This window comes from Arabidopsis thaliana, assembly GCF_000001735.4.
Source record: "Arabidopsis thaliana chromosome 1 sequence".
Taxonomy (NCBI): Eukaryota; Viridiplantae; Streptophyta; class Magnoliopsida; order Brassicales; family Brassicaceae; genus Arabidopsis; species Arabidopsis thaliana.
The window spans coordinates 23,712,045-23,738,652 of NC_003070.9; the positions used below are offsets into that span (position 1 = coordinate 23,712,045).

The 26,608-nt window shown below is 36.0% G+C and overlaps 7 protein-coding genes and 1 pseudogene across 15 annotated transcripts; 6 read left to right on the plus strand and 2 right to left on the minus strand.

Moving 5' to 3' along the window:
• Positions 1 to 171: 171 nt before the first annotated feature.
• On the minus strand, positions 172 to 4,162 carry AT1G63880 (Disease resistance protein (TIR-NBS-LRR class) family). Of its 2 annotated transcripts, NM_001334138.1 has the most exons (5): positions 3,531 to 4,126; positions 2,167 to 3,271; positions 1,747 to 2,046; positions 1,289 to 1,645; positions 172 to 1,139 (listed from the first exon to the last, which is right to left on the minus strand). In NM_001334138.1, the coding sequence occupies exons 1-5, from the start codon at positions 4,001 to 4,003 to the stop codon at positions 1,077 to 1,079; spliced, it is 2,298 nt and encodes a 765-aa protein (NP_001320566.1). In that variant the 5' UTR covers positions 4,004 to 4,126; the 3' UTR covers positions 172 to 1,076. The 2 variants fall into 2 exon arrangements, with proteins under 2 accessions (NP_001320566.1, NP_176572.1); NM_105062.3 differs by having other exon boundaries at positions 183 to 1,645; positions 3,531 to 4,162.
• Positions 4,163 to 4,598: 436 nt separating this feature from the next.
• DAL1 (E3 Ubiquitin ligase family protein) lies at positions 4,599 to 7,293 on the plus strand. Of its 2 annotated transcripts, NM_105064.4 has the most exons (11): positions 4,610 to 5,085; positions 5,167 to 5,219; positions 5,302 to 5,426; positions 5,528 to 5,623; positions 5,708 to 5,845; positions 5,919 to 5,984; positions 6,207 to 6,319; positions 6,411 to 6,521; positions 6,641 to 6,684; positions 6,756 to 6,864; positions 6,940 to 7,293. In NM_105064.4, exons 1-11 carry the CDS (start codon positions 5,012 to 5,014, stop codon positions 7,040 to 7,042), a joined length of 1,032 nt encoding a protein of 343 aa, NP_176574.2. In that variant the 5' UTR covers positions 4,610 to 5,011; the 3' UTR covers positions 7,043 to 7,293. The 2 variants fall into 2 exon arrangements, with proteins under 2 accessions (NP_001319312.1, NP_176574.2); NM_001334139.1 differs by having other exon boundaries at positions 4,599 to 5,085; positions 6,641 to 6,864.
• Positions 7,294 to 7,738: 445 nt separating this feature from the next.
• On the minus strand, positions 7,739 to 9,730 carry AtMYB103 (myb domain protein 103). The gene is made up of 3 exons (NM_105065.3): positions 9,449 to 9,730; positions 9,191 to 9,320; positions 7,739 to 8,773 (listed from the first exon to the last, which is right to left on the minus strand). The coding sequence occupies exons 1-3, from the start codon at positions 9,579 to 9,581 to the stop codon at positions 7,924 to 7,926; spliced, it is 1,113 nt and encodes a 370-aa protein (NP_176575.1). The 5' UTR covers positions 9,582 to 9,730; the 3' UTR covers positions 7,739 to 7,923.
• A 4,731-nt stretch (positions 9,731 to 14,461) lies between these two features.
• AT1G63920 lies at positions 14,462 to 15,537 on the plus strand (annotated as a pseudogene). The gene has a single exon.
• A 212-nt stretch (positions 15,538 to 15,749) lies between these two features.
• Positions 15,750 to 17,359, plus strand: ROH1 (uncharacterized protein). The gene has a single exon (NM_105066.3). It carries the CDS (start codon positions 15,883 to 15,885, stop codon positions 17,128 to 17,130), a length of 1,248 nt encoding a protein of 415 aa, NP_176576.1. The 5' UTR covers positions 15,750 to 15,882; the 3' UTR covers positions 17,131 to 17,359.
• Positions 17,360 to 17,830: 471 nt separating this feature from the next.
• Positions 17,831 to 21,930, plus strand: MDAR6 (monodehydroascorbate reductase 6). 4 transcript variants are annotated; one of them, NM_179508.3, is made up of 17 exons: positions 17,831 to 18,060; positions 18,151 to 18,325; positions 18,403 to 18,502; positions 18,595 to 18,672; positions 18,872 to 18,943; positions 19,094 to 19,212; positions 19,327 to 19,411; positions 19,533 to 19,622; positions 19,783 to 19,884; positions 19,997 to 20,086; positions 20,218 to 20,298; positions 20,429 to 20,500; positions 20,584 to 20,678; positions 20,771 to 20,859; positions 20,947 to 21,009; positions 21,109 to 21,149; positions 21,371 to 21,930. In NM_179508.3, exons 1-17 carry the CDS (start codon positions 18,051 to 18,053, stop codon positions 21,488 to 21,490), a joined length of 1,482 nt encoding a protein of 493 aa, NP_849839.1. In that variant the 5' UTR covers positions 17,831 to 18,050; the 3' UTR covers positions 21,491 to 21,930. The 4 variants fall into 4 exon arrangements, with proteins under 4 accessions (NP_849839.1, NP_564818.1, NP_849841.1 ...); NM_105067.4 differs by having other exon boundaries at positions 17,878 to 18,325; positions 21,371 to 21,914; NM_179510.1 differs by lacking the exon at positions 17,831 to 18,060 and having other exon boundaries at positions 18,062 to 18,325; positions 20,959 to 21,009; positions 21,371 to 21,848.
• An 873-nt stretch (positions 21,931 to 22,803) lies between these two features.
• Positions 22,804 to 23,701, plus strand: AT1G63950 (Heavy metal transport/detoxification superfamily protein). Of its 2 annotated transcripts, NM_001334140.1 has the most exons (3): positions 22,804 to 22,845; positions 22,953 to 23,028; positions 23,244 to 23,701. In NM_001334140.1, exons 1-3 carry the CDS (start codon positions 22,840 to 22,842, stop codon positions 23,510 to 23,512), a joined length of 351 nt encoding a protein of 116 aa, NP_001323353.1. In that variant the 5' UTR covers positions 22,804 to 22,839; the 3' UTR covers positions 23,513 to 23,701. The 2 variants fall into 2 exon arrangements, with proteins under 2 accessions (NP_001323353.1, NP_176578.1); NM_105068.2 differs by lacking the exon at positions 22,804 to 22,845 and having other exon boundaries at positions 23,244 to 23,537.
• A 1,501-nt stretch (positions 23,702 to 25,202) lies between these two features.
• Positions 25,203 to 26,589, plus strand: AT1G63960 (Copper transport protein family; the record flags this gene model as incomplete). 2 transcript variants are annotated; one of them, NM_001334141.1, is made up of 2 exons in its annotated part: positions 25,203 to 25,374; positions 26,140 to 26,589. In NM_001334141.1, 2 exons carry the CDS (start codon positions 25,263 to 25,265, stop codon positions 26,460 to 26,462), a joined length of 435 nt encoding a protein of 144 aa, NP_001321869.1. The 2 variants fall into 2 exon arrangements, with proteins under 2 accessions (NP_001321869.1, NP_176579.1); NM_105069.1 differs by lacking the exon at positions 25,203 to 25,374 and having other exon boundaries at positions 26,157 to 26,462.
• Positions 26,590 to 26,608: the final 19 nt, after the last annotated feature.

Here is a 26,608-nt window from a genome sequence, read left to right on the forward strand (position 1 = left end):
TTAAAAAGAATGTAAACGCGTTATGAAGTTAAAGAATCAATAATGCATATGCTTTGACCAGCCTCTTAACAAAAGTATTAATGTTACGTTGGTTGTTTTAAGTTGGTTGTAAAACTAGCTACAATCTAGTGTTAAGAGGCTTTACGTGAGCCTAGTGGGAGTGGTTGTTGTAGTTAGTAAAAGGGTCAGAAAGTAGTTAGCTTACATTCCAAGTGTGTATGTGTGATGTTGTGCAAGAACACGAAAAAATGCATTAGTTTTCATAAGTCGTCTTCACTTGTAAAATGCTCTAAATCGTTTCAAATCAAACACAAAAAGCAAGAACTAAAACAGCGATATGCAGGGCAAGGTTAACAAGCCTGATGCGTGCCCTTAATTCAACAGGCCTTCGATAAGTTCCTGTGTAATTCAATTCCGGATTCTATTGTCTTCAACCAGAAACAAGCGTCAGTCGGAAGTTCCGACGTCCTTACAAAATACAACAATCTCCGTATTTTTCGTCTCCGAAGGCTTTGCTGGGTTCAAACACAACGTCGTCTTCAAAGGCTTGGTCGGATCCAGATTCATAGCTTTCTTTGATGCTCTTTTCGGCCAAGACTTTAGCACCACATTCAATAATGTCGAAGTCGTGGGATTCGCTGCTGAATTCGAACACTATATCCCTGTTGTCGAATTCTAGAAAGTCGAAGTGAAATATTAATAGATGTTCCGTTCGATATTTGAAGACATCTCCTATGCGGTTCCAGACCTCAACGGGATAGCCCTCATCTTGAGCTATGATGCGACGCCACAATAGTGAGGGAGGAATGGTTTTATCACTTTTTTGGTTACGGGAAACCACAACGCAAAATACAAAGCTGGTGTAAGGGTTACCGTCTGGACGAATGGTCAATGAATATCCTTTGGCTCTGTGATCGAACACTGCAGGCACTTCTCTTCCTGGTAACACAGCCTTTCCCATGAAAAACGATTGTTGGATAATTGCTCTTCGTGCTTCTCGGTCCAATTTGAAGCAGTTGGCGAAACTGAAGCTTGCTTTTAAAGTGTTCAAAGGGCAAAACACCGTCTCCAGTGATTCACAGTCGTCTGCCACTAGGGTTAGTAGCGAACGAGGGAGCTCTGGCAAAGATGCGAGTCTTCTGCAGCCACGTAGATTAACCCCTTTTAGTTGATGAAGAGATTTGAAACAATCTGGAATTCTTTCAATATCAGTATAGCATAGGTTTAGTGTTGTTAAACTCGTGGGGAGATGTGTTAATAATCCCTTGAAATTTCTGCTGCCGCTTACATCGAGAGTCTTAAGACCAGGGCAAAGAGGCACGCCTTCAACTGCTGTGTTCGTTATAAATAAATATCTGATGTTCGTTGACATCACTGGAATATTTCTTAGTCTTGAGCATCCTCCCAAGTAGACTGTTTGAAGAGATTCCAAGTTCATGTGAGCTGGTATGACTTCTAGATTTATACAGCCCACCGTCGCCAACATCTCTAGTTTATGAAGATGCGAAATAGATGATGGAATCTCTATCAAACTCTCGCAACCCATCAGATACAAATACTCCAGATTTGTAGCATTTGAAAGATCCGGGAGTTGCTTCAAATTCTTGGACTGTGACAAATCCATCTTCTTGAGATTCTTGAGCGGCTGAATATGTTAGAAAACCACACAGTAGCAGAGAGAGAAAGAGCATCATATAGCATGAAAGAGAAAATACCTAATTCATATATATCAAGTACAACACCAACCTGAGTTCCTTGCCAGAGGTACTCGAGCTGGCTAGAATGCATATTGAGTTCGACAAGATGTTCTGGATTAAATGTAGGAGGAAGACTCTTGCTTGGGTACGCCTTCCAATCTAACAACCTTAGGAGACAAGGAAAGTCCATCTCCTCAGGTACATGCATTCTATTATTCCCATCATCTTTACTTTTGTAAACTTTGAGGAACTGAAGATTAGGCATTCTTTTAAAAGCTTTCTTCCTTATAGACACTTCACTGATTCTTGATATATCAAATGACATACCATGAACATTCCAGCCGGTACCCTATACCGAATTCCAAATATAGAAGAAATTGTTAGCAGGACTAGTAGGATTTGTTTATCTACAGCGAATGCCTTAATTTACATTATAATTGAAGATAGAAGATAAGAAATACGAACTTACTTTGGCGTGCTCAAGAACATGACAAATCTCCCGGGCATCTATTAAGATTTGGCGTTCCCAAGGCTCTTGTTTTTGAATAGCTCTTTTACCCATTTGTTGTAGTAATCTGTGCATCACTATTTTTGTATCCCCATTGCTAAAAATCTTCATCTTTATGAGAGATCTGTTTTCAAGGATTTTCAGCCCGTATTTGACATCCAAGTCACTCTCAGCGAACATGGTTTTCACAAGATCACCATCTTCCTTGTTGAAGAAGATTGCAATGTGGAGAAATAGTGTTTGCGCATTCTCATCTAAACTTTCATAGCCAACTCTTAGTACGTCTTCGATATCTTGATCAAGAATAGTTTCCAGCCTGGTCACAACATCTTCCCATTCGTCTTCCTTCTTCCCCCGTAAAGATGAACCCACGACACAAAGACCCAACGGAAGCTTACCACAAAGCTTTGTTACACTTTCTGAAAGCTCTTCAAAACCATGACGTGGAGAGGTCTGTTTAAAAGCATAACTACACAAGATCTTGAGAGCATCTTCATCAGATGGAAACCCCACATGGTAGGTATTGTTAATACCATGTTGCTGCAAAAGCTCTTTGTTTTCTGTGGTAACTACAATCCTACTTCCTGGACCGAACCATGTAGTTTCATTAGCCAAAGCCTCCAACTGCTTTAACTTGTTCACATCATCAAGAATGATGAGCACTCTCTGGTCGCTTAGATTTTCTTTTATTGCACCTAAATGGCATATTCTCATTCCACTTTGGTTCAAAACCTTTGAAAGAAACTGTTCTTGTAAATGCAGCTTAAAACCATACTCATCAAAACCACTATGATAGCTTCCCCTAAGGTTGTCCACAAAACAACTAAGTTGAAACCTTTTAGAGAGTAAACCATATAAAGCTCTGGCAATAGTAGTCTTACCAATCCCAGCAGGACCAGCGATTGCAACTATCTTAACTTCAACATTATCTAAATCTAGCAAAGATTTTATTTCTCTCAAATGAGCTTCAATTCCCACCATACCATCAAAATCCCTAGATGGTGTAGCATTCAGTTTATCTAAAACATCTCTGGCAATCTTTTCGATCATTATAGCTTCATTGTCCCTAACAAAAGAGAAAGAAAGGAAAAGCACAGTTTCCATCAAATAGATACAGAGATAACATTGCATGTTCCCAACAATTTATGACATTTTAATACTTAATTCAACAAAAACATTTCCCTTAATCATTTAAATTCCAATAATCGTAATACCTCCTACATCATAAAACAGCACTAATTGTTTAAGTTTTCTCTGGTGATTACAACTTAATATAATATAACCTATAAACAAACAATAAATCAGAGATTAAAATAAAGACCAACCATCTTAAGAAGTCTTCTCCAGCAATATTGCTGACTTGGTTCAAAGCTTTGCTCCATTTTTGCCTTTCCTCCTCGGTCTTACGTGCACAAGTTTCATTGAAAGCGATCCCGAATTTCCCGATCTGTTTCCGCACATCGGATGGATCTACTCCGTAGAAGATGGTCATCACTATCTGTCCCATAGCTTTCTTGCACTCCAAGATCTCCACCAATTCATCCAAACACCAGCTTGATGAAGCATATTTCTTGGAGAGAATCACGATCGAGATCCTTGATTCTTTTATAGCTTCTACTAGTGAAGGCCCGATCGTTGCGCTTCTCACAATCTTTTGATCATCAAACATAGTGATCCCGTTGCGGTTAAACTGTAGTCGTATGTGACTGAGAAGTGTTTTACGGACGTCAGGCCCGTGGAAGCTCGCGAAGACATTGAACTTGTAGTTCTGAGACGAAAAAGAAGAAGGAGAAGCCATGATGAACGAGCTGGAAATGTTGAAGATAACTAAAAGAAGATATTTAACGTTAATGTGTCTTTGGAAATGCTGTATATAAAAATTATCAGAGAGGCAATATCAAATAAAGAGATAATAAGATTAATTTTTTGTGGCTATAATAAAAAGAGAAGATTTTTTGTTCTTATACTCAAGAGTCAAGACTCAATGGGCCCTCTCACATTTGAATGAGTCAAGGCTTTGCTCCAAGTTGTTCGAATGGCTCTTAAAGAAAGCGAAAGAGATTACAAATTGCTTCGAAAGCTCTCTCACTTATAAATCCTGTCGTTTATAATAAATCTATTCACTCTTCAAAACCTCTTTAATCCGTGATAATATGCAGAAAGTTCGAGTCAAGAACCGCCTCATACTTCAAACTGACTAGGCAGCGACTAATAGACAGCTTTAACGATTGTAAATTTAAATTATGTACAAACCTAATTGCATAATGAAACAAAAGATTAACGACTCTCTTACCGTGGGGAATGGGACAGTTTTTAACTTTTTATTAAGAACAAAAAAACAAAAAAAGACTCATGCGTCTTAGCTGGGCTTAAACAAAAAAAAAGAGTAGGCCCATTGGATTGGGAAGTGGCCACGTCATCAGCTTCGTTGCTTGGGGACTATATCGTCGTCTTCCCCAAACCCTGCGCATGAGAATATTGAGAGAGATCGAAGCAAAGGATCATTCAATTCCAACCCTCTGAATCTTTTAATTTCCCCTTTCGAAATTCTCCTCTTCTTTCACTGCTTCTAGTTTCTAATTCTTCAAACTCTTCCTCGATTCATACTCATAACTCTCATTAGCTAATTTCGCATGATCTTCTTCCATCTCTCTGTGTTCTAAATCCAGATTCGTTTCACTCCCATCTCTATTTCATTCAATTCGCTGCATCCAGATTCAAAACCTACCTCTATCTCTCTGCTCATCAATAACTTCAAAGGTATTGTTGTTCTTCTGCAAACAAGTAAGAGTGACTTCAGAGTCTGATGATTCCTTGGGGTGGAGTTACTTGCTGCCTCAGCGCCGCTGCTCTTTATCTTCTCGGCCGGAGTAGTGGCAGGTTTGTCTGATCTCTTTTATATTTCATCTTCCCAAAGAGATTATCAATCAATCAAATCCTTTCTTATCCTTTTGAGTGCAGGGATGCTGAAGTACTCGAAACAGTCACTAGGGTTAATCAGCTCAAGGAGTTAGGTAATCTTCTTCTCCCCTGATTGCTTCATCTACTCTCAGGATGAAGTTTTGATCATGTTTTCTGATTGTTCTGTATGTGTAGCTCAATTGCTAGAATTAGATAGCAAGATTCTGCCTTTCATTGTTGCGGTATCAGGAAGAGTCGGCTCTGAGACACCTATCAAATGCGAGCATAGTGGCATACGCGGTGTTATTGTTGAAGAAACGGTATGTTGTAGACTGATGATTAGCGCATGGAACTTAGTTTGTTTTCTGGTTTAATCGATTAGGTTTTATGTGAAACTCTAGTAATTGCATGATCTTTTCAGGCGGAACAACATTTCCTGAAACATAATGAGACGGGTTCTTGGGTACAAGATAGTGCGTTGATGCTATCAATGAGCAAAGAGGTTCCTTGGTTTCTGGTAAGTCTAGTCTAGTAGCATAGTGTTTGAAACAACTGTGATTGGATGTTTTCTTAATACCATTTCCAAAACTGTTTGGGATAGGACGATGGGACAAGCCGTGTCCATGTAATGGGAGCTCGTGGTGCGACGGGTTTTGCCTTGACTGTTGGTAGTGAAGTTTTTGAAGAGTCAGGACGCTCGCTTGTACGAGGAACACTTGATTATCTTCAAGGACTTAAGGTTTTTACTTTTCTTTCCGGTTCTTTGTTTGTTGGCTTCTCTATTTGCTTAAGCGGCCATTGTTTTGTTTCAGATGCTTGGAGTTAAGCGCATTGAGCGTGTTCTTCCAACTGGAATACCGCTAACAATTGTTGGTGAGGTATGTCGTATTCTCAGTGTTTTCGGGTCCTCTCTTTTGCTTAAGTTGTAACTGTTGATAGAGATACATAGCACACTAACTCCTTCATCAGTCTGGTATTTGCCTCTTGAAATTTTCTCAAAGTTCCTTTAATAGCAATATTTGTAGGAAGTGGGATTGATCTATGTATAGAGGCTTACCGATGAGTTTAAATCTAATTTGTGTTGCTGCCATGTATAACAGGCTGTCAAGGACGATATTGGAGAATTCAGGATTCAAAAACCTGACAGGGGCCCTTTCTACGTCTCTTCTAAATCACTCGATCAGCTCATTTCTAATTTGGGAAAATGGTCAAGGTCGTGTCTCTCTCCTCTCTCGGTTCTTCTCCTATACTCTTGTAGAAAAACGGCAATGAGCCAAACTGATTGAGAAGAGTATAATTTACAGGTTGTACAAATATGCCTCCATGGGTTTTACTGTTCTTGGTGTGTTCCTAATTACGAAGCATGTCATTGACTCTGTTCTAGAGAGAAGACGGCGGAGACAGTTACAAAAAAGGTATGTCACAGATTTGTCTGTCTAAAAGTGAATAACCGTTCTCAAGCATGAGTACTAGATCGGCTTGTTTCTCTCGAAACTATGTACACACAAAATTAAGTAGTCAGCTGTTTTTGCAGAGTGCTTGACGCAGCAGCAAAGAGAGCTGAGCTAGAGAGTGAAGGTATCCATTGGTGAATCTCTTTATTCTACATATAGGTTGCACTGGCTCTGACTACAATCTCTTCTGACCAGGTTCAAACGGGACACGTGAGAGCATTTCAGATTCTACCAAGAAAGAAGACGCTGTTCCTGATCTCTGTGTGATATGCCTAGAGCAGGAGTACAACGCTGTGTTTGTCCCGTAAGCATTCTTCCGCCATTTTTGGTTGATTCTGCATTTGCAACTTGCTAAAATGCTTGTGGTTGGTACTCGCAGGTGTGGTCATATGTGCTGCTGCACCGCATGCTCCTCCCACTTGACCAGCTGTCCACTTTGTCGGAGACGAATAGATCTGGCGGTTAAGACATATCGTCACTGAACAACAACTCAGGCCTCAGAAACATTCTCTACTTGAGTCTTGTCTGTAAATACCGCAAAATCAAAACATTACACAGTTTAGCGTTCGATATTCCCTTTGGTTTGATTTCGACAACAAAACATTTTGAATTATATAGAAACATAAGGTGTTTACTCGATTTGCAAAACAGTACATTCGTGTTTACTTATTCGTGTTGTTGCCAATGCCATGAGGTGTTTGCTCGATTCAGCGAATAGATATCAACATTTTGATCTTCAGATTCACTAAACCAAAAGCGCGCTACAAAGATAATCCTACCTATTTTAAAGGAGTCTAAAACATGCATATAGTATCTTGAAATCCTTAATTTGACTTTGTTATTCCCTTGAAAACTGAAAATTTTGACTTTGTTGCAGATATACTTTGATTGTATCATTAAGAATATAAGTGGATTAATTACAATACTTTGTTATTCCCAAGTATTGTTCATTCACTACCTCATTTTGCAACTAGATTAATCATATCTTTATGCTCTTTTCTACAAACCAAAATGCTATAGTAATTTTCAAAATAGTTTTGCCATGGCCTGTACGTGGGTAGCTAGCCAAATCTCTACGTTTGTGTTACGATACGACAACGTTAACGAACTTAGTGAATGCACTACGTTACCGTATTGCCTTGCAACATGGAAGCAGTGTTTTTTTGTCCTTTTCATACATCAAATTAAGGACAAGACCTTGAGTTTTATATACATACATTCACACCATCTCTTTATCAACAATTTAGAACACTCATTACATAATAAAGTGAAAATCCCGTTACAAACTCTAAGAGAAAAAAGGTGAATAAACAAACTTATAAACAAATTAGCGGAGTTTATTTGCTGTGATTTAAACATTAATTTAAAACGAAGAAGGGAAAGAAGAAGATAAGGCAGATGATCCCAAATTCATTGATGGGTCTTGGTTTCCAACAAGAGATGAACCTTCCACGTTTATATTAAGGTTGTCCCAAAAGAAAAAGTTAGAGCATTGTTGTGAATCGTCCCATTGATCATAGCTTAGTTCTTGCCTCTTTAAACATTCGAATGTGGACGCCATTTCTCCATCTTGGACATTGCTGTTTTCATTATGGACGATGTTATCGACATTTCCCTCTATTAGCGCCGGTAGATTATAACTTATAACCGTGTCAATATTTGAATTGGAAGAGTTGTTGAACACATGTGACGCCAGTGTAGGAACTTGAAACGGCTCTTGCTGACGAAGATTCATATCCCATTCTTCCGTGTTAGTTGTTAGAAATGCTTGTTCACAAACATTTTCTCTTCCTCCTCTTTGCGTGTCATCATGATCATTGTTCTTGTTATTGTTTGTGATGATGTTTTCAGAGAACATTCCTTCTAGGATAGGAAGTGTTGTGTCTACCATGAAGAGAGGAGGTTTATGGGAGAAAAAAGTTTCTTGAATCTTTATATTAGTTTCTTGATCATTGGTGAAATTTAATTGGTTAGGAGAATCAGTGAAACCGTCAAAATGTAAGTTATCGATAGTCGATGTTGTGGTGGTAGAGGCCTCGATGGTAGTGGCAATCGATGTAGTGTCCGCATTCAATGTCACAGTAGTTACTGACGGTTGATGACGACTGTAATGATGGTGCGGTTTTCGTATCTTTTTCTTAATCCATGAATTCCAATAGTTTTTAATCTCGTTATCTGTTCTTCCCGGTAAATGACTAGCTATATGAGCCCACCTGAAAAAAACAAAAAACATAAGTTTAATAAGAAAATATGTATGTATCACATTTTGAGAATGTTCAATGAAGTAACTTAAAGTGTACTACTTAATAGCTCGACCAAGTAGACAAAAGTAAACGAGCTAGATGAATGAAACTACACGTTAAAGATTCTTTGGTCATCGACAGTAGGCTAGTCGTTGCTTCAAACCGTGGCCAAACTAAACATATAATTGTTTAAATTTAAAATATAACATGATAAACTGAATATAAGTATAAAATGTACTATGTATGTATCCCAACCCAACAAACTTATTATTGAAAATGGTATCAGTATTGAAAATCTTATAAGACTTCCTGTAGCGGTCTATAATAATACACTATCTTGAATTGATAATATATAAAAATTTAAGTCGAGTTAGTAAAAATGGAGACCTGTTTCCCACAACTCCATGAAGGCTTATGATCAATTTCTCTTCTTCTGGAGAGAACCTTCCTCTCCTGATATCAGGTCGAAGATAGTTTATCCATCGCAATCTACAACTTTTTCCACATCTTTGAAGCCCTAAATTTGATCAAACATGCATTTTAAAATTAGTTACATTAACTATATATGTTAATTAGCGCAAGATCGTTATAATTGGTTAGAGAAAAAAATATGTTACTTGAAAACTAATATACAAGTAAGATCACCTGCTTTTTCAGGGACTTCACTCCAACATCCATAGCCATGAGTTGTGATATATCTAATAAGCTTCTCATCTTCTTCCGGTGACCAAAGCCCTCTCTTCACCTTTTGCTGGTTGCAGCATGAGTGATGACCCATGATTAGTAGCTCCTCAAAGTAACTTAAATATAGTGAACCACTTAATCACAATCTTAAATTAATTTTTATATAAGTATATCACCCTTTAGGTTTTTACTCTCTCTCTCTCTCTCTATCTATCTTCTTTAATTTCTTGAGTTATGTTATAGAAGAGAGAAGACAAAGAAGCAATGGAGAGTTTTTAAAAGGAGAGGAGACAAAGGTCGGGTCGGGTCGGGTCGGGTCGGGTCCCAGGGGTGGGGCCTGAGATATTTCTTCATCGATCTAACCTTAAAACGATGTCTCATCGACTTTCTATTTTCATGTGTTATTACTCGTTGTACGTAGAGAGGTTTTGTTGTAGTATTATTACGTTAAGCCCTTATCACTTTTATGTGTTTTTCTCTTCACGTACCCTTCTGTCTCCCGCGAAAGTTCCTGTTTTCTTTGTTTCTTATATTCTATAAAACCAAATGATTTTAAGACGAAAACTAGAGATTGATTCGTAGAACTAATCGTCACATATGTATCAACTAATCATGAGTATATAATATATATAGACTCGCTGCACATGAGTATCAACTAATCATGTATTATCCACTGTTTTCCTCTATTTCTATCTCTCTCTATATACTGTATTCAGTAAATTAATTTTCATAGTAACGCAAATTATTTATTTTATTATAATAATTCGAGGTTGACCTATTATTTTATAAAAAGATTTTTCAAAATGAAAAATTCAGATACATTATATATTGGCTCAAAAAGAGTCATTTCGTCTAACATGTATAATTAAACTAACTGAATTCTGAAAATATTTAAACTTAGAAGTCGGACCAATAACTAATTAATGATCACATACAACAATTTGTAATCACATACTAAAACGCTTTCCATTTATCGTAACACACTTAATAAAGCAGTACTACTTTTTTTCCTGTGGCCTGTGGGTACTGAGTAGTACTAGTACTTGATGGCCGCAAACCAAAGGAAAATATGAAGCCAAATTTAATACAATATCCTTCCATCTTTCTAATAATTTCCGAAGCCCTATCTTCTTCTTTTTTGTTTGTAAAAAGTAATTAATGATTCCGAAGCCCTATCAAAGATGGAAATTTTGTGTCTTTTAGATTTTTTTTTTTTTGAATTTATTGCTTATAATTATGTTAACAACAACGAACAATAAAAAATTCTAATAAAAGTAGATAGAACTTGTGGATTCTATATTTCTATAGATAGAAAAGAACTTGTGGAATCCATACACAAGGAGTGTATTTGAAGTTGATATAGTATTGTTTTCAACGTGAAATAATTGATTAAGTCATGTAGCCGAATTATACAGTGATTTTTGTAATTTAAATAAAATCCAATTATATTAAGTACGTCCAATACCGAAGCTTTCTTCAAAGATATATAGAATAACAATCATTACAAGTTTCAATTACAAGGCTTTGATTTAGTTAGGAGACATATCGGAAAACCTTACCGAGAATGAAATCGCTTCGTTTATAAATTTTCTCCTTTTAATTTATTTTCGTATTGAAATCTTGTAAAGATAGTCATGCAATACTATATATACAATAATCAATTATAATCATATATGTAATATGTCACATCAGGTTTGTTCTTTTTGACAGGCCTTTGTTCGTTCTAACAGAAAAATGTTTATTTGTTCCAATCTATATAAAAAATGTTTATCACATTATATTTACCTTACCTGCACCTATAACACTAGTTCTGTTTGTTCGTTCTAACAGAGCAACAACAATCTCGTATTCTTTCCAATCTATATAAAAAATGTTTATCACATTATATTTACATACCTGCACCTATAACACTAGTTCTGTGTTTGTTATTCAATATATTAAATAAATATCATATATATCACCGTATATAGCATGCTCAATTTCTCCCTATAACAAATATGGATGATTGGAATCATCAATTTTGTTGTCAAAATAGAATCTTAACTAGGGAACTGTAGACCAGGGCACCAAGCTTACGTACAAATTACGATACATAATACATAGTTACATACATATACGGATACACCTGTTCCAACACATAAGATACTGGATGCATGGTCCTTTAGAGCATCCCCAATGGTTAAGATGTTAAAGCTTTTAATCTTGGATCTTAACCTTTTTTAAAATTAAAATTTTGCTTTTTCAAAGTTAAGATAAGTTAGAGAATATCTTAATTTATTTATGCTCCATTGGTTAAGAAGCAAAAAGTTCTTAAGGGAAAAAATTTAAATTATTTATGTTCCAATGGTTTTTTTTTCCTTACTTTTGTTTATTTGTGTACCCAATAAATACACAACACCTGTCCACTTCTTAAACTTAAGAAAATATCTTGGTTAAGATATAAATCTTAACTAATCTTAGCTGCTTTTATTAAATTTAATCAGTTTATTAGCTAAGATATAGCTAAGATATCTTTTATTTGAACCGATGGGGTTGCTCTTATAATCTTGATAATTTTTTGTGCTTTCTTATAATCTTGATTAATTTTCTTTTTTTTTTTAATCTTGATTAGTTAAACCTTCGGTTATACAAAAATGTCCAAAGCACTCGCCAGTTACCACACATCACTAAATCACTGTTCCATTACTTTTGTTATGTTTTATTTACATTTAGTTTTTATACAAGTCACTATATATGTTTATGTATATAACGCTACACACATGTATTGGAAGACCCATGCATGTATGTATAGTAGATGAAGTCGATGTAAAAGTGGGACCGTTGGATTAAAGCAAATCAATTACCAAACATCGATGTGAATTTGATCACATAGAAAGGTGACTTTTGCTTCTATATATCGCAATCTTTTTCTCGGCTATATTTACTTCTACTCATTTTTTAGAGAAAAAAATAAGAACAAAATTTAGAATGAAAAAAAAAAAACCTTAGCATTGCAACAAACATTATATTTTTAACATTAATGCATTCAAGTAATCATAATTTCTCGGAATGTGATAAATAGAAATGACTATATTTGTGAAGTTAACGAGCATTTATTGGCACTCAACGGTTCTGAACTTTACATAATTTTTTTTTATTATATAATTGATAGGATTATAGGGATATAATCCAACTTAAGCATAGTTTTAGTTTTCTATCATTGAAATCATTAAGGGCTTACCTTTAAGGAGGAGCAATAGAATGACCTTGTTTGGGTCCACAATGCTTGTTTCAATCATCTACATTTTTAAAACGAGGTAATGTTTTGTCAACATAAATAATATTTCTGGTGATTAAGTAGTGATGCTAATGAAGCAACTGTCTTAATTAACTAAACAAGCCTTTCAAGGGATGGTTGGTCGAGATAATAATAATCATTAGATTGAGATATCTCTTCCATACATAATTAAGTTTTCTCTTCCATATTTCTCATGTTTGTTTATTATGTTGTCTGTTTTAAACTTTTAATTAGATATATTTTATAAAATTCTAAAGCTTTTTTATAATATAACAGCTTAAATTTGGAATTTATCTAGTTTTGGATTTTGATTAGTAGAGATTGAACTTATTATTCCTTGCATTTTTTGGGTTGACAGCCATTGAGAGATTTTCATTTTCCAAAATAATTGAAGACAAATTTTACAAAGAGGCCTCGATTAAAGTACTAACTCTAGCTAGATATTTCGTCGGGGTTGAACCTTATTCTGCAACTATATATTCAGATTATGTACGTTGGTTTCTATGTAATCGCTTGGAATTACAAATTATTAATATGCATTTACAAAATATGGCCAACCTAATTCAAATATAATTAGCAAATTAAATGATGAAAACATGTGAACGTCGTGGTTTTTGGAATTAATTATACAGTGTTTTGAAACTTTAGTAGGACTAATTCCTAAGAAAAGGAGACTTTGACAATAAATCTTTTCGTCTTTTCGGTAATAGCTAGATACTCAAAACATATATTGTTTGTGGTTCATATCATATGACACCTGAGTTTGATCCGTTAAATGAATATTGTATATCTTTCTTCCCTTTTCATCCCCTTTTTGGTATAATTTCCATAAACTATCTTTGTTTTCTAATTAACTATCCTTTTAAGCAAAACAAAAAAAAAACAAATCCATGTAACATAGTAGTTTTGAGACATTGAAAATGATGAAATATCATTTTTTTCTCCGATTTTCTCTTATTGACAAATGGCAAAATATCCTAATATAGCATTAAAATAAGTTTTATGAAAAATTATATCATATCATTCTACAAACTTACCAAAATAGTATTAGTTAGTGATGTACTAGCTATTTTGCCTTCACTGAAAAAGCTTTTAAACAATTAAATAGGTCTTCATAAATAATTATAAATCACATCCCAATGATATGAGATTACATTTTTATGAATGTAGTATTGAATTGTTTTTTATAATTTAGTGATTTGAGTTGGAACACTTAAAATATTGACGACTCTAGTTCATATAATTTCGAAGCCATTTTTTTAAAAAAATCAACAATTATGTAAGTGCCCCTTAGATTTTCAACAATTAAATACGGCTTCTTAGTTCTTAAACAAGAGTATTGACCCTAAAAATGACTATTCTAGTTCTTTTTAGTGTATATGTTATGTTAGGAAGTATTCATGTGGAAATTTGTGATCTAAAATGGGCTTCGTGGACTCAGAGAAGAAATTGATGGAGAGAACTTGGGCTATATTCTTTAACACAAAGAATTTGGGCTATAACAATATTCTGTCTGAATTCATGATTAAGTTTTACCCTTCTTTTATGGTGAAAAATGAAAACTGTGACAATCATAATTTTTTAAAATAAAATATGAAAACGGTGGCAATCATATTTCTTCTTGCATGTTTCACGAACGATGCCATAAACTTGAAGTTAATATTCATTTTTCATTTTATTTAAGGAAATTCTGAATCTGAAATATTTTCGGTAAAAATATTACGGAAACAAACTTAGAAACTCGTCTTTTTGGGCTATTAAAGAGCATGTGACAGACTCTTGGAACTGGAAATCTTTACTTAAGCTGCGATCTTTGGCAGAAAGGTTTGTCATATGCAGTGTGGGAAATGGTAAGACTGCTAGCTTTTGGCTCGATAATTGGACGCCTCTTGGCCCCTTAATTAAGTTTTTGGGTGATGATGAGCCGAGAATCTGCCGTATTCCCCTAAATGCAAGAGTTGCCGATGCTTGCAACCATCATGACTGGACTCTTGTTTCCCCGAGGTCTGATTCTGCGGTGTCATTCCACAGTCATTTGACCACCATTAGTTTGCCAAGTCTTTCCTCCATAGATGATTCTTACTCCTGGATTGTGGATGCGATAAATTGCAAAGGGTTCTCTTCTAAGCGGACTTGGGAAGCGATCAGGCCGAGAGAAGATATTAAAGAGTGGTACAAAGCAATATGGTTCAAAGGCGCAACTCCCAAGCATGCTTTCACAATGTGGACTGCACAGTTAGATCGTTTGCCTACAAGAACTCGTCTCGCTTCATGGGGTTTAATGATCCCCATCGATTGTTGTCTATGCTCTGGTTTTGATGAATCTAGAGACCATATTTTTCTTCATTGTGAGTATAGTAGGGATTTGTGGCATGCTATTCAGCAGAGGTTAGGTCTACCACCTACAAACTTTGGCTCTTGGGCTGGCTTGTTGACTTGGCTTAGGTGCAAGACTGACAGCTCTCCTTCTATTCTCCGGAAAGTTTCTGTACAAACTTTGGTTTACAACGTTTGGCGCGAGAGAAACAATAGGTTTTTCAATCTTCGCTCCATTCCATCTTCTCAGATATTCATTGTGATTGATAGATTGATAAGAAACACGATATCACAGCAAGAAGACATCGTCATCTTTTCCAAAGCTTAATATCGTCATCTTTTCCAAAGCTTAATGCGTTTATGGATTCGTTGACTGCAGTTTGTTTCTGCATTAAATCGATTTGTTGCCACGTATTTTTTACTTCTTTTTTTTGCCGTGGTAACAAAAGCTTGGGTTTACTTGTTGTATAACTCTTTTCATTAATATGATATTTACAGTTTGACAAAAAAAAACAAAAAAAATCAGAATAATTGGAAATCCAATCATATTATCACAGTTTTCATTTACCAAAAAAGAGTATAATGTCATGACTCACGTAATAATATTACTATAGTAATAACGAAACCTCTACAAGGACAAAACTGGAAACAAAAAAAGGAGATAACTGCGCACGAAGAACGGGTCTCAAGCTTTCCGACAAGACATGCGCACCACAAATTTATTTAGTCTCCGTATATAAATCCTCCATTTCCAAAACCTTCCCAATCTTCTTCTTCTTCTTCTTTCTCCTTCAAACAAATCATGAGACCTGCGCAAGATAATCAAGGCTCGTTCCTTGGCCGGATTAGTATCCGTCGCAACCAATTCGTCGACGTCAACAACGAACAAGAACAAGAAGATCTCGAGCTTTTCCAAAAACACATCGCCGATCGTTTCACCGAGCTTCTTTCTCCTCCTCAACCACCACCGTCAGATGAAATTAACACGGTAGCTTCCGTAGCCGCGACGGAGCAGATTATGTCCGTGACTTGGCTTCGTAAGCTGATGGATGTTTTCCTCTGTTGCGAAGCTGAATTCAAAGCGATTTTGTTAATGGGTCGTGACCCGACCCAGATTTCTAAGCCGCCTTTTGACCGGTTAGTTCCTGAAATGTTAGACCGGTCGATTAAAGCGCTTGACATTTGTACCGCCGTTGTTAACGGTATCGATTCCGTTAGACATTACCAGCGTTTAGCTGAGATTGCTGTGACGGCTTTGGAGCAACGTCCGTTAGGTGACGGTAACGTGAGGAGAGCTAAACGCGCGTTGGCGAATCTCGTCGTCGCGTTGAGTCTCGAGGATAAAGAGAATGTTAGCGGCGGAGGTGGTGGCGGCGGCGGAGGGAATAAGACGACGGAGAGATCGTGGTCGTTTGGTCGTCGAAGCGGTGGATCATCGGCGGCGAGTAAAGGAGGAGCAACGATTGGTCAGCTCAAATCGTCGTCGTGGGCGGTTGGGAGAAATTGGTCGGCGGCGAAGCAGATCCACGCAATGACAGCGAATCTTACGCCGCCACGTGGTAACGAAGCGGCGGGATTGCCTCAACCAATGTTTATAATGAGTACGGTGATGGTTTTCGTAATGTGGGTGCTAACGGCGGCGGTTCCGTGTCAGGAGAGATCAGGATTAGCGAATCATTTACCAGTGCCGCCGAAACATTTGAATTGGGCTCAGAGTTTGATCGGAATCCATGAGAAAATCGGAGATGAGTGGAAGAAGAAAGAGAAGAAAGGATCTGCTGGATTGATGGAGGAGATGACGAGGATGGAGAAGCTAGGTCACTCGTTGATGGAATTCGCAGATGGATTTCATTATCCGGCGGAGAAAGATGCTGCTGAATCTGCGGCGGTGCAAGTGGCGGAGATGGCGGAGATATGCAGGAGAATGGAGGAGGAGCTTGTGCCGTTACAGCAACAGATCAGAGAAGTTTTTCATAGGATCGTGAGGAGTCGTGCGGAGATTCTCGAGGTGTTGGAGCAAGCCGGGAAAGTTTCGGCGCCAGTTGTGTAAAAGTTTTGAATTATTGGGAATCAATTTCGAAGTTTTGTAATTCTTTGGGGGCTAATAGGATATTTTATTTTCTTGGTTTCGTCTATTGTTGTTTTTCTATTTATGGTTGGGCTTTTAGAACTCTGGACAGGCCCATGTCATATGTTTTCCCTTCTCCTTATATTTTTCATTTTTCATTTTGTTAAATTAATGCATAATATCCAAAAACAATTTAAATTTTTGAAGGAACCCTTTAGTTACGGCTCCGAAGCTTTCACAAGTGAGAATGTGAGATCAAAGAAGGCAAATGGAGGATTTTAAAAGTTAAAATCATCTTTTATCTGCAAAAGTTGACAATTTTTTTGTATCAAATCTAAATCATCAAACTCTCTTAAACTACAAGAGCATAACAACCTCTATGTAATCCATGAAATAATCTGCTTGAAGGACATAACATAAATCATTATGGCTAGAGTGACTAACTTCAATCAAATCCTCTTAACTCTAGCTCCCTTACAATGGTATCGTAAAACATTATGCATTAGGGATTGTTGTCCTAGGAAAATAAAATAAAAATCCCCACAGACCAACTACCATTTTAACTTAAAAATAAGCTTCGTCCGCGACGAATTGTTTTCCATCCTAAAAATAGAATGGTGTAATCTGCTAATGGTTTAGTTCCATTAACTTGCAAGTTCTATTGAAAGCCTAAATGTCAATAAAGATATTAAAATTCGGAGTCAAAAGACAAATGAATCAAAAGCAACAAGACAAGTCAGCTCCATTCTTCACTACCCATCTTTTACAATAAATCATCTCTCTTTTCACAAATTTCAAACTACTCTCATTGCCCTTTAGCTTTGTTATAGAGCCAACACTACAGAGAGACTCACACACTTGTTTCAATAATTAAATCTGAATTTGGCTCTTCTTATAAACTAATGTCTGCAGGTCTTCTTATCTCTCTCACTCACCACCATCTTCTTCCTCGATTGTCAAAACCCTAGATCGAAATCTTATCTCTCTAATCTGTTGTTACAGTTCGTAGAGTCATGGCGTTAGCATCAACCACGTTGCCGACGAAGTCCGGATTATCTCTTTGGTGTCCGTCTTCTCCGTCTCTCGCTCGCCGATTTCCCGCTCGTTTTTCTCCGATCGGTTCTAGAATCGCTTCCAGAAGCCTCGTCACTGCTTCGTTCGCTAACGAGAATCGCGAGTTCGTATATATAATTCTTCCAATTTTGATTCTGGCGTTGATGAATTTCTATGCGATTGATTGTGTGATTGTGTTAGGTTTGTGATTGTTGGTGGAGGAAATGCTGCTGGTTATGCTGCTAGAACTTTTGTGGAAAATGGAATGGCTGATGGTCGGCTATGCATTGTGACCAAAGAGGTGATTCAAATCGATCCCTTAGTGTTTTCTTCATCAGTAACACTATTGGTTTTACTTTGTTTGATTGTTGGATTTGTGGTTGTTATTGTTAGGCTTACGCACCTTATGAGAGACCGGCTTTGACAAAAGCTTACTTGTTCCCACCAGAGAAGAAGCCAGCTCGTTTACCAGTAAGCTTTGCCAACTTTAATGTTTTGATTCGATCAATTTGAGTGGTTCTTTTAGTGCTATTGCTCTTAATTGGCTACATGAACATTATGGAATGAGTACCGGTAGATTGTTTACAGTGTTACGATTGTTACTGATATGAAGATTTGTATGATTTAGTTTTGTGATCTCTGTTTATATTGAGGGTGGTCGTATATGCAGGGATTTCATACTTGCGTTGGAGGTGGTGGAGAAAGGCAAACACCAGATTGGTATAAGGAGAAAGGAATTGAGGTAATTCATCTTCTGATACATAGTTTTGTTTTCTAAAATATATGAATGTAAGTGAAGTGTCTTTGGTTTGATTAACTGTACAGCTTGGAATGTACGTCGGTGAATTTGTGGTCTTCTCTTGTGTCTTACTAATGCATTTTGTTTGGACAGGTAATATATGAAGATCCAGTGGCTGGAGCTGATTTTGAAAAGCAAACACTCACCACAGACGCAGGGAAGCAGTTAAAATATGGATCTCTAATTATCGCTACAGGGTGTACAGCCTCAAGGTGAGTGAAAGTCGCATTTTTTTTGCAATGATTGATAAACAACATCAGAGAACCTAGGCCTTTTCAACCATGTATACTGATATTATGAATATTTGCTCTGGATTTTTATTGTAGGTTCCCAGATAAAATCGGTGGGCACTTGCCAGGGGTTCACTATATTCGGGAGGTTGCAGATGCTGATTCACTGATAGCATCTCTGGTAAGCTAAGGGCATTTTTACCAGTTACCAGTTTTGTCATCTTAATGCAATGTTGTAATATGCGTCATCAGAAAAATCCAAATTTCCTGGCTACAAAATAACCTTCCAATATGTGATACAGGGAAAGGCAAAGAAAATTGTCATTGTTGGTGGTGGCTACATCGGCATGGAGGTTGCTGCTGCAGCTGTTGCGTGGAATCTAGATACAACGGTTATTATCCCTTTCACTTGAATTTTTAAATTGTGCTAGAAATGAAGAATACTTCTAATCATTCGATGAGTTAAACAAATTCCTAGAAACGTTCAGATAAATTGTGGAACAGATGTACTAACTTACAGTTGCTTTTGGGCTTTCCCATGTGGAACAATAGATTGTATTCCCTGAAGATCAGCTTTTGCAAAGATTGTTCACTCCATCGCTTGCTCAGAAATATGAAGAACTGTACCGTCAAAATGGTGTTAAGTTTGTCAAGGTAAGATATCAGCACACGATCAACACCTTATACTGAAGCCTTTGCTTTCCTGCAAACCTAAGAATTTCAGAAACACAGTGTGCAAACTTGAATTTCTCTTTCTGTTGAACAGGGCGCTTCCATAAATAACTTGGAAGCAGGTTCGGATGGGCGTGTATCAGCTGTTAAGCTTGCTGATGGGTCTACAATTGAGGCAGACACGGTATAGTTGTAGCTCAGCTTCACTTTTTTCTTTCTCAAATGATGCAAATTCAACAACTTTGATCAAATGAAAACTGTGAAGGGTCAATGTAATACTGACTTTTGTACGACCTGTGTATCCTTACTTTACAGGTTGTAATTGGAATTGGAGCTAAGCCTGCTATTGGCCCCTTTGAAACTTTGGCCATGAACAAATCAATTGGAGGAATTCAGGTATTATTATTACAAAACATCCGGATTTATTTTCCAAGATAATCGGTTTTCAGAGTTAGAACTTCACAAGAAACTACATCAGTATGTTGATACAATTAAAAGTTTGATAAGAGCTCATCTTCAACCACAGGTCGATGGCTTGTTCAGGACAAGTACCCCTGGAATTTTTGCTATTGGAGATGTCGCAGCCTTCCCTTTGAAGGTACTTTGCTGCTAGATAATATATGTTAAGCCATCAATTATCTCGTGAAGTGCAAACTCATCATCTTATTGTCTGATGACCAGATATATGATAGGATGACTCGAGTTGAACATGTTGATCACGCCCGCCGCTCTGCACAACACTGTGTGAAATCACTACTCACGGCACACACTGACACGTAAGCTTCTTCCCTGGAAAGATCTGTAGACTTTGCCTGTATCCCTTAACGGATATTCACCTATTAGTTCTTGTCTTGCTCAATATTTGCAGGTACGATTATCTTCCATATTTCTACTCAAGAGTATTCGAGTATGAAGGAAGCCCAAGAAAAGTGTGGTGGCAGTTTTTCGGAGATAATGGTAAATCTATTTGACCTAAATATGACGCCATCCAATTACTCAAACAATATTTCCACTGTAGCTAAACCACTGATTCATACTGGCCAGTGGGAGAAACAGTGGAGGTTGGGAACTTTGACCCGAAAATCGCTACCTTCTGGATTGAATCTGGTAAATAATTCCTTCAGCCTTTTCTCACTTCAGTTAACCTTGCACAAATACACAGCTTAGCAAATTAACTAACTTTGATGAGTAATTATCGTAACACAGGCAGGTTGAAAGGTGTTCTAGTAGAAAGCGGATCGCCTGAGGTAAGAGTCTTTCTTAGCATCTCCCTCGTTAACATTCTGAATTAGCCAATCTTTAGAGCATCATGCTTCTTTAGATCTGCGAGACTAAAATTAGAATATTTTGGAACGGTCATTGAAACTTGACAATAGCAATTACATCAGCATGGGTTTTGTTTTCATGTAAATATGTTAACTATATGGATTTTAATTGCTTCCATTGTTATGTATATCTCTTGAAACAGGAGTTCCAGCTTCTACCAAAGCTAGCAAGAAGCCAACCACTTGTCGATAAGGCTAAACTCGCAAGCGCATCTTCAGTCGAAGAAGCTCTCGAGATTGCTCAAGCCGCTCTACAGAGTTAGAGAAGGAAACTTCATGGAGTTTTTTTAATAGCTTTTGGGTTCAGAGAAATCAACATCTTTTATTCCCGGTGAGAGTTATTCATCTTTCCATTGGAAAAATGATCTATAGAGAGCACTGTTGTCAATAATCTCCTCGAATAATTTATAACCTCTTTTTGGGATAATCATATTTTGCTCATTAGAGAGCTTTGTTTCTAATAAAATCTATGTTAGTCACTGAGATAGATAAAGATCGTTTTCTCATGATCTATGGGTTGTTTCGTGGATCATTAAAATATTTATTTATTTAGATTTCTTTTATCGACTGTAAACCATAAACGAAATTTGTATAAACAATAATGAAGACTTTGTTATAATTCACGCAAGGATTTGTTTTGCGGCACGTAATAGAGTCTTGTGGGATTGATTGCGACATGTAAAAAGGTTTTTGTAGCCTAAACGCGTTTCATACGCCATAGAAATTTATTTACTGCCTATGAGTTCTACAATTGAGAAAGTGTCAAAGTGGTTATGAATCTATGATAGGTTGGGCTTTTATGATTGGTTATGAATGTTGCAAAATCGTATAAATTTGCGGAATGGTGGGAATAACAAACTAAAAAAATCGTGATTCTGCAGAACCTTGTGGTTGGTAAATATCTATGATAGCCAAGGTTCATCATTGATAGGGGAAATCATTCGGCCAAGATGTCAAAACTGTTATAAACTCTTCTCTAACTCGATCTATATTTTAATATGACATCATTCTTGGATTAACACAAGAGACCATTGTTTTGCAAAAACAACACCCTCGGTTTTTAATGGGTGAAATATTGCAAAATGCAAACAAACGTGTAATGTTGGTAAAACTAAAAAAAACAATTGATGCCAAATCCAATAACAGAAAAAGGCATTGAATGACTCTTTCACTAATAACAAATTTGAAATTGGTATATGACTAATAAAAAAAAAGTTAGAAACAATTAGTAATTATCGACCGTCAGTGCATCATCAGCATTTCACCACTTTGACTAAGAACCAAAGTAAGACCAACAAAAGTAAAGTGAAAGATGAAAAACCAGACGCACTTGTCGCGAGTGAACTCCACGTTCGTTTTTCTCCACTGAAGAAAACAATTTTTATGTTTGTGTATGGCGCGTGTGGTATATCGTATCAGAGCTTTCCTTTTTTAGAACTATCGCTTGTTTATTTTCCTTTCCAAATCAATTCATGTTTTTGCATACAAAAATAAAATAAAATCAATTCATGTTGCTTTCATTTTTTGGTATATAAAGCATAGACTTGTTAGCATTTTGGAATAATCGACATTTTCATTTTCTTCTTCCATCTTCTGCTCTGTTCTCTTAAAAATGAAGGTAATTTTTTAATGGTTTTCAAACCAAAAAAAAAAAACAATCTTTTAATTTATACACAGTTCGAGTGTTTTTAATTTATAGTTTGTATTCTCATGCAATTTCTGCAGAAAATGATTGTGTGGATGGGTGTTTATGATCAGAGATCCAAAGGGAAAATCACGAAGAGTATTTCTGACTTACCCGGTAAATCATATCCTATTAAAACTTATTTTCGTAAGAGTTTTAGAAAAGATAAACAAACATTTGATCTTTGTTATATTAAAAAAAGTTTGATTTATTTTATCAAAAAAACAAACATTTAATCTTTTACGCTCTGTTTTTTACTTTACATAAGAAAAGCTCAGTTTTACAGAGTTTCCCAAACTTCAGAGCCCATATCTTTAATATTTTGTTTTCAGGAATTCACTCATCTTATATGGATTTGAAAGAAGGCACACTAGTAGTAATGGGAGATGTTGATCCTGTGGAGTTGGTTAGAAACCTCAGAAAGAAATGGGGAAAAGCTAAATTAACATTATATGTACCTTATGATGCTTTGAAAGAAGCAAAAATTGCTGAGGCTAAGCAGAAGAGGGAAGAGATTGAACGTGAAGCTCTTTACAGATACAACCGTGAAATTCGTGATATTTTCAATGATAAGGAGGAGCAAGGTTGTGTCATTTGCTAGAGTTCTAAAGAAAAATGAATAAAAAGACATAAGGTACTTTAACTATTTCGATTTGTTTGATTTATAGTTCATATTAATTAATGTATAAAGACATTTTATGAGTAAGGATGAATTGTAGAGTTTGATCGTGGATGCTTTTATTTGACCTTTATTTTAGGCTTTTTAGCTGTGTTCGCTTGAGTAATTGGAGTATTTGTTTTTCTTGAGTCAAGTAACTAATTTATTATTATAAAAGCAATTACAAAAAGACAGCTAAATATGTTTGAATTTGTGAGATAATGAGAAAAAGAAAGGAAATATTGTGGTGAAATCGAATTATAAAGCAAAATAGTATCAATTCTAAATTTAAGCCAAAAAGAAAAATTAGGACAGTAGAAGATTTGGAACTAAGAACTTAATGATTTGTTTGGTAAGCCACATAACTCAGAAATGTTCCACAAGAATTTGCGCGTGGGATCCACTCGTTATAGATGAGAGTCCTTTCTAATCTTAAAACAATATTAATGATGACAAATTTTAACTACCATGTGAAGTTTTGCTAATAGGTTAAACTCAAAGACCAAAAATTATGAAAACACAGTTTCTTTGATGTGACGGATAACATATTCAAGGGATTAATACTAAACAAGCGAACTTCAGAAATTACAAATTATCCTTTACAAATGATTTTATAAGTGGTTTGATTTTCTAGAAAACACACATACTTTTGTTAATTTAGAGACTTTCACATGGTTTCTTGAAGCATAAGTCGACATTAAAAAAAGAACTAACAGAGGACCATTAAGATAGAGTTTTCATGAACAATTTAAGAGATATCTTCCACATGGTTTTTTGTTTTCTTTTGGTAAAATCGACATGGTTTTCTTGTGATCGCGAGTGAAATAACTTGCATAAAGTGTGCGTGGAAATTACTCAATGCTTACTCAAATGCTTTCATTTCGGTCTTAACGCACATAAAAAAAAAAACGGAATATTGTGGTGCAAATGAATTATAAAGCAAAATAATATCAATAAACATATGCCAAAAAGAAAAATTAGGACAATATAACATTTGGAGCTAAGAAATAAATGACGTGTCTGGCTAGCCACATAACACAAATTGAAATATGATTTTCGGGGATTTTTCATGATCTATTTCTCGTTGTTTATTGGAGAAGAAGTACAAAATGCAAACAAAATATGGATGTTGGCGGTTGGTACTAAAAACAATTGATCATGATGAACAAAACCATATGATGAACATGAACTTACCATAAAAAGGGACCTTGGAAGAATCTTTGACAATATAAAAACTTTTGAAATGGAAATTACTGGATATAGTAACGATCAATAATCGACGGACACTCATCATGGGACCATTAAAGAGAAGAAATTTCCAAAGAACCACAGGAGAAAATAACAAGTACAGTTGAAAACATCCATAAGCCATTTCTCACAAGTGAAATCCACACTCTTGTTTTTTACTGAAGAAAACATTTTTCTAAAAAAAATTTAAATCACAAAACACTATGATATTCCAACATTATGTTTTTTTTCTTCTCTGAATCCATTTAATGTGGCGGTTTGTTATTTGGGACATAAAGCATCATCGACTTGCTTACACGAATAAAAAAAGCACACCAACTTTTTACTGTGGACCACATCTTCTTCTCTGTTCTACAAAGAAAATGAAGGTAATGTGTCATTTGGTTTTCAAAGTACTGAAAAATGAGTCTTTTGAATTTTTATAGACTTTGGAGTATTTTGATTAATGGTTGTTCTTCTTCTAATCACACTTTCTCTACAGAAAATGGTGGTGATGATAAATGTTTGCGACGAGAGGTCTAAGGAGAAAGTCATCCAAACAGTAGCTAGCTGTTCAGGTGAACATGCACCAATTTTTTTCTTCTTTTTATTGCTCATGTGATTTTATTGAAAAGCCAAAGCTTTTCATTACACAAACTCTCTGGTTTTGAGATTCGTTGTAGGTTCTGTCGTTTTGAATTGAAACCCTACAAAAATGATTGCTGTTAAGACTATCTCCAACGATGGATCTAATTCTTCTGTTCTTTTAGTGAAAAGCCAAAAGCTTTTGCTTTTAACATTCACTCTGCTTTTTGGATCATTTAAGGGTTTGAATTAAAAACCTCAAAACTTGAAATTGATTTATGTAGTAATATTCATGAGTTTTTAATGAAAAAGCAAAGCTTTTCGTTACTCACATTCCCCTGTTCTTGAGATTTTTGATGAGTTTTGATTTGAAACCCTCAAAACTTTTTTTTGTTCTGTTCATGCGTTTTAAATTGAAAAGGCAAAGATTTTTCGATTACACACACAGACTCTATTTATGTGATTCTTCATGGGTTATGATATGATCCCTTAAATAATGATTTTGATTTTTCTTGTCTCGTTCATGATTATTTAGTGAAAAACCAAATCTTTTAATCACTCATTATTGAGTTTGAGTGTGAGTTTAAGTTTAAGTTTCTTCTTGTTAATGAGCTTTTGCTGCAAAGCTTTGAATAATAATAATACGTTCTGTTTTTGGTTTTCTTTATGGATTATGAATTGAAATCTCAAAAGAACCTACCACCTTGAAAAGATCTTCCTTAGTCTCAAGACCTAAATCTTAACACTTTTTATTCCAGGAATTACAACTATTACCATGGATTCAAAAGAAGGGAAGTTAACGGTGATTGGTGAGTTTGACGAAATGCAGATTCTCAAAAAACTCAAAAAGAGATGGGAGAGTGCGAAAATGGCTACATTTGGCCCGTTCGATCCGAAGAAGGAAGCGGAAACCGCTGCAGCTGCGGAAAAGAAGAAGAAAGAAGAAAATGAACGTGAACGTGAACGTGAACGTGAAGAAGCTCTTTACCGGTCTCAGTCTCACCATGACACTCCGGTTTGTCCAATGCATCATCACACTACTATTGTGTGCGATCATGATCACGGCTGTATAATCTCTTAAGATTTGCAGTATGTTAAGTCTCTGATTAGTCAGAAGTTGATTTTATATTGACGGGTAAGGATTATTCTCTGATCATTGATGTATTTATTTCAGTATGATATTATTATTCTCTGATTTTGATTTAAGAATTCATGTAGACAAGGAAA